The sequence below is a fragment of the Tamandua tetradactyla genome, chromosome 3, assembly GCF_023851605.1.
Source record: "Tamandua tetradactyla isolate mTamTet1 chromosome 3, mTamTet1.pri, whole genome shotgun sequence".
NCBI lineage: Eukaryota > Metazoa > Chordata > Mammalia > Pilosa > Myrmecophagidae > Tamandua > Tamandua tetradactyla.
This window is the reverse complement of record NC_135329.1, coordinates 209,901,909-209,911,151: the sequence shown is the minus strand read 5'-3', so window position 1 is coordinate 209,911,151 and position 9,243 is coordinate 209,901,909. Positions and strand designations below refer to the sequence as shown.

General features: G+C 37.3%; 1 protein-coding gene across 1 annotated transcript; it reads left to right on the top strand.

Moving 5' to 3' along the window:
- The first annotated feature begins 415 nt into the window (after positions 1 to 415).
- LOC143676638 (ubiquitin carboxyl-terminal hydrolase 40-like) lies at positions 416 to 5,147 on the top strand. The gene is made up of 3 exons (XM_077152070.1): positions 416 to 1,799; positions 3,246 to 3,364; positions 3,719 to 5,147. The coding sequence occupies exons 1-3, from the start codon at positions 1,659 to 1,661 to the stop codon at positions 3,783 to 3,785; spliced, it is 327 nt and encodes a 108-aa protein (XP_077008185.1). The 5' UTR covers positions 416 to 1,658; the 3' UTR covers positions 3,786 to 5,147.
- The last annotated feature ends 4,096 nt before the right edge of the window (positions 5,148 to 9,243 follow it).

Here is a 9,243-nt window from a genome sequence, read left to right as displayed (position 1 = left end):
CAGAGAGGAGTGGCTAAATAAACTGTGGTATAAACATACAATGGAATATTATGCAGTTGTAAGACAGAATAAAGTTATGAAGCAGGTAACAACATTGATGAACCTTAAGGACATTATGCTGAGTGAGATTAGCCAGAAACAAAAGGACAAATACTGTATGGTCTCACTGATATGAACTGACATTAGTGAATGAATTTGGAGAATTTCATCAGTAACAGAGACCATCAGGAATTAGAAATAGGGTAAGATATTGGGTAACTGGAGCTGAAGAGATACAGATTATGCAACAGGACTGAATGTAAAAACTCAGAAATGGACAGCACAATACTGCCTAATTGTAATACAATTATGTTAAAACACTGAATGAAGCTGCATCTGAGGTATAGTGTTTTTTTTTCTTTTTCTTTTTCTTTTATTTTTTTCTCTCTATTATCATTTTATTTCTTTTTCTGTTGTCTTTCTATTTCTTTTTCTAAATCGATGCAAATGCACTAAGAAAAGATGAATATGCATCTATGTGACGATATTAAGAATTACTGATTGTATATGTAGAATGGAATGATTTCTAAATGTTGTGTTGTTAATTTTTTTAATTAATAAAAAATTTGATGATTGAATTAGCTATGAGATTGGCATAAAGTTATTTCTTGGTTGGATTACATTTGTTTAAGTTAATTAAATCTAAAACGTTTTGGTGACAGAATAATTACATATAGAGTTGGATACAAATTTTTTAATGTTTTTAATCATTTTAAAATTTACTCCATGAAAGTAAAAGAACAAGTTTAAATTTTTTGGTTGTATTTCTAGATTATAACATATGGGAACTACATTTCATTCTTTAGAATTTTCTAAAAGTATCTTTTGGGTAGTGCCAGTCTGTAGTGTCCTTAAGGCACGAGAAGAGCCAACCATACATGAACAGAGCTTTTTCACTTAATTTCTTATAATCTGTATAGAATTTCTTATTGTGTATTAACAGGATGTACAACAATAAACAAAGACATTTTTAAAGTAAAAGTGAGTGGAAATATTCCGAGTTATGAATTAGTTACCAATTCTTATATACAGAGTTTTAGATGAGAGCATTCGCTTTCCTTTTTTTTAGCACAAGGAAAAGCCTTTGTTGTTGCCAAGGAATTATTTGTCCAGTGACTTTCTCTTGGGCATTGACTGTGGTAGTCCTGAGAGAGGAGCAAGTTTATGGCCCACCCCTCTTGAAAGGCATATGCTTTGGAGCAGATAGATTTAAAAAGACAAAAAACATACCCATACACAAGGAAAACCAACTAACAAAACAGTAACACGTTGGAGTGTTATGAGAGAAAGAAACAAGTAGGTAATATAAAGAAAAAGGAGGGGTGACCTATTTCATATAGATTGGTCAGCAGAATCCTGTATGAAGAAAGCAAGAGTATGGAAAATAGCATTCTAGGTAAACAGAACAAATGTAAAGCTCCTCAAATCCTTGATTGTGAGAAAAACATGAAATTCTACAAAAATCATGCACCCTGACCATTTCCAGACAGTGCTTCCTCACTTTGGAAGTCATGAGGGAGCAAGTTCAAGACACTCGTATTTGAAATTCATTGAACAGACTCTTAATAAACCTACTTATGATATCAGAACATGGCATGTATTTCAGAAATAGGTAAGGAATGCATTTAAAGCTTCTTTCTAACATCCAGTTCTGTTTCTGTGAAGGTGCTCCTGGCAACGTGCACGAGGAAGTTGCCTTCCACTACTTGGGTGACGTAGAAATCTCAGAAGATGCTGCCTTGGTGGACCTGAAGTTTCAGGTTAGACTTCTGACCACAGACTACATTAGTGGTGACATGGCTTCTTCCAGTGAGATATTAATGTCTTCTTCTATTTCCTTTTCCCTCAATTACAGTTTGTTCTGTTGTGGCATTTGTTATATGCCATGTTCACTGCTAAGTACCCAATAGGCCACACAAACACATGACTCAGACTTCTCCCTGGTATATGTTTCTCCCAGCTACCCTTGTGGCTTTCATGTATTCCTCCCTGACAGGCATGCTGTGCTTTCATTTGAATCTGTCCTCAGCAGCTTGTGACTTATGTTCATTTTGATTTTGGGGGGAAACATGGTTACTGAAACATTTGTAAAGAATTCACTTTACTCCTTTATTTATGTTGCTTTTTTATCATTGTGATCCGTATGTTAAATGTTGCTAGTTAAAAGTTTTTTTATTGATTTCCTTGGAGATCAGAATATCAGTTTTTATGTTAGAATGTTAAACCAGATATTATATTGTTTTCTTATTCATTAACATTCATAGCAAAAGGAATGTTTTGTCCAAATGAAAAGACTGGATTAAGTAAAATGCAAAATGTTGAAGAAACATCTTAATATCACTGGACTGAAATGAAAATCCCTTCTTCCTCTTGAAGGGAAAAAAGTGGGGATGTATAATATGATTCAGTCATTGATATTTGACTTTTCCCGTGTGTCCTAAATGTATGAAATAACCATCCTCAAAAAAAAGCTAATGGTCTTATTCTCATGAGAAAAAGTGGGAAGACTTTTTCCTTACTTTAGGTTGAAAGATATGAAATTCCTGGTTTCTTTGGCAAAAAAATAACATGGGTGAATATTGGCAATTTTAGTAGATAATCCTTAAAGGCATCTACTCCTACAGAACTAGAGCACATCAATTTGGGCATAACAGTTGAATCCAAAGATAATTTTGATTTTGAAATACATTTCATTAGCAAGACAAGCAGTGTTGAGGAATTATATAAGTACCAACCAATGCCTTTTTTTTAAGAGCTTCTATTCTGGTAAACTCAGAAATTAAGCTTCATTTTTTTAACATAATAATTAAAAAGGAGCTTTGGGCTCAGATTTAGAAGTAAAAGATCTACTTACCTGTAGATCTGATTTAGTGGATAGGAATACAAAAATTGCTCAGGATTATTTCAATTTTTTAGAGATATTCCTATGTTTTTTTTTGTTTGTTTGTTTGTTGTGTGTGTGTATGTTTTTTTTTTATAAGGGCAAGCACTGGGAATCAAACCTGGGTCTCTGGCATGACAGGCAAGAACTCTGCAACTGAGCCACCGTTGCCTGCTCTCCTGTGTTTTTTTTTTAATAGGTTCTATCATTTCTCAAGTTTCTCTTTGTCTCTGATATCAATATTTAGTGCTTCATGTTTTCCCTAAAGCAGTATGTTAAGAGTGCCTTTTTAAGTTATTGGGGAAGTATCTGTTTCATTTTCTAGGTCATGACCTTACCCTCTTTCTCGGAGATTGTTGGCCCGTCCCCATCCTTCCTCAGAGCCTGGACCATGGAAAATAGGCATTCAGGCAGACTCTTACGGAACCCCCAGCAGCAGCTCAGGTAGGCTGCTCATTCAACACTCGACCTTCCCACTTCTCCAGGGCTGGGTGATGAGACGGGGTTTTGGGAAATCAGGCATTCAAATCAGATAACAACATAAAGCCCCATTCCTGGGAATTCCACTTTTGTGACTTAACTCTTTTTATCACAGATTAAACTCTGGAACAACTTCAGTTTCTCAGGTTAAGTATAAATGTAGTTTATTTTTCTATGTTGCAGAAATAACGAAATTTTTAATGTTCTTATACAGTGTTCAGAGACTAAACTTTTGCTTAAGAAGAAAGCTTAGCATTGGCAAAAGAAATGTTTTTAAAAATTAAATTTCACTTGGTATCTTTTTTCCTTTGTTATCAGGGAATGTAAACTGGGAAGAACTGAGGTCTGTTTCGAACCCCTTCATAAAGAAGAAAGTCTGGGGTAAGACCTCCTACTGCACATAGAGTTTTGTCATGGTCAGCAGCTAGCCCTTTAAAAATTCAACTGTTCAGTCTACAGGAGAGTATTTCCTTTACTACTGAGTCTGGCAACTTGCAACAGCTTGTGTTCTAGAAATATTTTCATGTATCTAGAAACTCTTTTTCCCATAAAAGCAGTAAATGAGAATCTTCCAGTCTGACTCCAGATGCACATGGAGCACACAGTGCCCTTGTGCTGTAAAAGCTGCTCTCTGTTGCTCACTAGCACCTTTACACATTCCGTCATCCAACTCGTTTCTAACAGCTCCCGGTCTCTCTGCTTCCTCAGCATACAGTTTCCCTCCTAACATCACCAGATTCACTTTGTGCTTATTATATGTTGCTATCTGTCTCCTGTGACTAGACTGTGAGCTGTATTTGATAAATTCCTGCTGTATCCCCAAAACCTAGATAGTACCTGGCTCAGAGGCAGTCGGTGGTTTTCATTGAATAAAGACATACCCATACGTTGTCTACAATTCAACCATCTTGTTCATTTTTTCACTAGAGGAAAATCTTTCAGGACCTTTTTGTAAATATAACTAAATATCAAGGTTCCTTCTCCCTGAGATGATGTGACTGTCATTCTTGTTGTTAACCTGTTTGTTATATATATAACTCTAGTAGTGCTCCTCAACCATGTTTCACCTCACTTAATCCCACTGATTTTATAAAATTGCACTTTTTTTTTACCCCTTACCCCTCACTTTCATTTACCACTTTTCAAACTGAATTTATTTTAACATTTGTTCCCCCTATTATTTATTTTTATTCCATATGTTCTACTCTTCTGTTGATATAGTAGCTAAAAGGAGCATCAGACATAAGGTTTTCACATTCACAGAGTCTCATTGTGAAAGCTATATCATTGTTCAATCATCATCAAGAAACACGGCTACTGGAACACTGCACTACATTTTCAGGCAATTCCCTCCAGCTCTCTACTACATCTTGAACAACAAGGTGATATCTACTTAATGTGTAAGAATAACCTCCAGGATAACCTCTCAACTCTGTTTGGAATCTCTCAGCCATTGACACTTTGTCTCATTTTACTCTTCCCCCTTTCGGTCGAGAAGTTTCTCTCAATCCCTTGATGTTAATTCTCAGCTCATTCTAGGGTTTTTCTCAGTCCCTTGATGCTGAGTCTCAGCTCATTCCAGGATCTCTGTTCCATGTTGCCAGGAAGGTCCACACTCCTGGCAGTCGTGTCCCATACAGAGATGGGGAGGGTGGTGAGACTGCTCGTCCTGTTGGCTGGAGAGAGGGGCCACATCTGAGTAACAAAAGAGGCTCTCTTGGGGGTGACTCTTAGGCCTAAATTTTAAGTAGACTTAACCTATCCTTTGTAGGGGTAAGTTTCATGTGAACAAACCCCAAGACTAGGGGCTCAGCCTATAGCTTTTGGTTTTAGTTTTGGACAACTAAAATTGCACTTTTAATACAAGTTGTGTCCCTGGAAGGGAATCCTTGGATCAATTGATGTGGGCATTTTAAACCTCTTAAAATATGCTGTTAAATTTCTTTCTGGATAAGTTGTACCAATTTATGTTCACACAAGTGGTGTTTAAGAGTATTTATTTCACCTCAATTTCAAACCATTGAATATTTTCATTGTTAAGTGTCTGCTAAATGGAAAATGGATTATCTTGTCATTCTTTCAAAGGCTTATAAGCCATTTGTGTTTCTGTGTGCATAAAGTGTTTCCCATATTTCCTTTGCTTTAAAAAAGGGTCTTAGAAGAAACTAATTTGTGGAAGCTTTTCCTCTAATAACAATATTGCCCCTTTGCCTGACATAGTGTCATTAGTGTCCTTTGAAGAACATGCTGTGCATTTGCTCCTCCCCTTCCCCATCAGTTTTTCTGTCTGGACTGACAATGTCCACAGCTTGCTTGCTGTACTTGCGCAGCCTCAGTGAGGATTCTGAGCCCTTTGTCTTCCTCTGAAGATCTGTGTTGATGATACTTTCTAGGCTCTGGTCTCAGGACTCAGCTCCAGGGACCTCAGCTTTGTTCACTGACCCCAGAACACCTTCACCCCTAATCCCAACATGGAGCTGTTCAGCCTCTCAGGATTTTAGTCTCTCAAAAATCCCTTCTTCTGACCATAATCTCTCTCATCCTTACACACTAATCTCCTTTTGACCAGACCTATCTTCCTCCATTATCTTTTTCCTCCAATTATTCCATATCACCCCTTCTTTTAGTAGAAGCACTAATATCAGAATACAAAATTTAAAAACCCCTCCTTATCTCACCATCCTAAATATATCACTTTTCCTTCCTGTGGTGGTTTGAAAGGAAGTATGCCCCTGAGAAAAGCCATGTTTTAATCAAAATCCCATTACATAAAGGTAGAATAATCCCTATTCAATACTGTATGTTTGAAACTGTAATCAGATCATCTCCCTGGATGATGTAATTTAGTCAAGAGTGGTTGTTAAACTGGATTAGGTGACAACATGTCTCCACCCATTTGGGTGGTCTTGATTGGTTTATTGGAGTCCTATAAAAGAGGAAACATTTTGGAGAAAGAAGGAGATTCAGGGAGAGTGAGCAGAACAACATAGCCATGAGAAGTAGAGTCCACAGCCAGTGACCTTTGGAATTGAAGAAGGAAAATGCCTCCTGGGAAGCTTCATGAAATATGAAGCCAGTAGAAGAAGCTAGCAGATGATGCCATGTTCACCATGTGCCCTTCCAGATAAGAGAGAAACTCTGACTGTGTTTACTGTGTGCCCTTCCACTTCTGAGAGAAACCCTGAACTTCGTCAGCCGTCTTGAACAAAGGTGTCTTTCCCTGGATACCTTTGATTGGACATTTCTATAGACTTGTTTTAATTAGGACATTTTCATGGCCTTAGAACTGTAAACTAGCAACTTATTAAATTTCCCTTTTTAAAAGCCATTCCGTTTCTGGTATATTGCATTCCGTCAGCTAGCAGACTAGAACACTCCCCTCTGTTTTTACATTCATGTAGTTTTTACTTCATGTCCTATGATAATCAATATGGATCTAACTTTTTCTCCCACCTTTCTGAATATTTCTCTTTCTGATCCTCCCCCAGGGTCTTTTTATCCATGCTCTTCTCCCAAGGTTTCCTTTGCTCCCATAGCTGCAGCCTTCATTGCTGACCCCCTTTGTATCACTAGCTCTCTAATTGATCTACTCTGAGCCCTTGGTTTCTTCACCCTGGCTACTCCACAACAACTCAGGTTTATAGCACCTAAAATCAAGTACATAATGATCATCTTCCTTAAACCAGCTTTTCTCCTGCTCACTTCACACCTCCTCGTTCTGAAAGCACATTTCCCAGGGTGTCATTGTAGCTTATCACCTCAGTCAGGTTTGACTTCTTTTATCTTCTCATTCACCGTAATACAGACCCTGCCAAGACCCTTCAAGTTGACCTCCAGGTCCTTTCTCCTTCCATTCCCCTACTGGTTCCACCAGCCAAAGCAGGAAGAGAGACTATCTCTTCTGAATCCTCCTTAAAAGCCTTCCATTGATGAGATTAAATGTCCCTCATTGCAGAAGACACTCCCCTTGGCTGATTACAAGTGGAATCAGCTGTGGATGCAGCTGACGTGATCATGATTTAATTCTATGTAACATCTTCATCGCAACAGACAGGCTAGCACTTGTCCTACCAGACAGGAGGGCACCACTACCTGGTCTGGTTGACTCATGAATCTGACCATGGCAGTGGTCAAGCCAACCCAATTGAGAAGAGCAGTCTTTTCAATAAATGGTGTTTAGAGAACTGGATATCCATATGAAAAGAAGGAAAGAGGACCCTTTCATTTTTAATATTTCACACGCTGACACATTTTTGTGTATCTAATATCCTATACAAAAATTAATTCAAAATGTATCAGAGACCTAAACATTAGAGCTAAGACCATAAAACTTTTAGGAGATAATGTAGGAAAATCTCTTATAAAGAGATTTATAAGAGATTTAGCTCATTGGCTAAATCTTCCAGCACAATGGTGAATAACAGTTGAGATAGGCAGTTCTTTCCTAGACCTTGGACCCAAAGCACAAGCAATCAAAAAGAAATAAATAAATGGGATGTCCTCAGAAATAAACACTTTTGTGCATCAAAGAACTTTGTCAGTTAAAAATTAAAAAAAAATTTTTAAAAGTAAAAAGCAGCCTATGCACTGGGAGACAGTATTTGGAAACCACATATCAGATCAGGGTTTTATCCAGAATATATAAAGAGATTTTACAACTCAACAAGAAAAAGAGAGGACCCAGTTTTAAAATGGGCAAAAGACATGAGCAGACACTTTTCAAAAGAGAAAATAAAAAAAGCTAAAAGGCATATTAAGAGATGCTCAACTTCACTGGCTATTAGGGAAATGCAAATCAAAGCCACAATGAGATATCATTTCAAACCCACTACAATGGCCATTATAAAAATAAATAAAACAACAAGTGCTGGAGAGGATGTGGAGAAAGAGGTACACTTATTCACTATTGGTGAGAACATAAAATGGTACAACCACTCTAGAAGGCAGTTAGGTGGTTCCTCAGGAAACTAAGTATAGAATTGCCATATGATCCAGAAATCCCGTTACTAAGCATATATTCAGAGGGACTGAAGGCAAGAACACAAATGGACATTTTCACGATGATGTATATAGTGGAATTATTCACAATAGCCAAGAAATGTAAACAGCCCAAATGTCCATCAGTAGACAAGTGGCTAAACAAGCTGTGATATGAACGTATGATGGAATATTACACAGTTGTAAGGAATGTAACAATGTGGATGAAACTTGAGGACATTATGCTGAGTTAAATCAGCCAGAAACTAAAGGACAAACACTATATGTTCTCACTAATATGAACTACTAACATTAATGAGTGAACTTTGAGAGTTAAAGTTGAGAACACATATTATCAGGAGATAGAGCATAGACACTGGACCTTTGGTACTGAAGGAGTACAGCATGTGCAGCAGAACTGATTCTAAAGATTCAGAAATGGATAGCACAATACTCTCTGATGGTAGCACAATAATATAAGTGCATTGAATGAAGCTGAATGTGAGTATGGTTGAAGGAGAAGGGCTAGGGAGCAAGTATGACCCAGAAGTAAAGATAGAGGATAAAGACTGAGATGGTATAACTTAGGAATGCCTAGAGTGGACAATGATGGTTATTAAATATATAAATATAAGAATGTATTTGCGTGAAGGAGAACAAGTGAATATCAACATTGCAAGGTGTTTAAAATAAGATGGTATACAGGAAAAAATATAATCAATGCAAGCTAGAGTCTGTAGTTAACAGTAATATTGTAATATGCTTCCATTGAATGTAATAAAGGCAGTATGCCAAAACTAAAAGTCAACAGACAGGAGACATGGGGGAGGTGTATGGGATTCTTTGCAAAGAAAAAGAAATGTCCT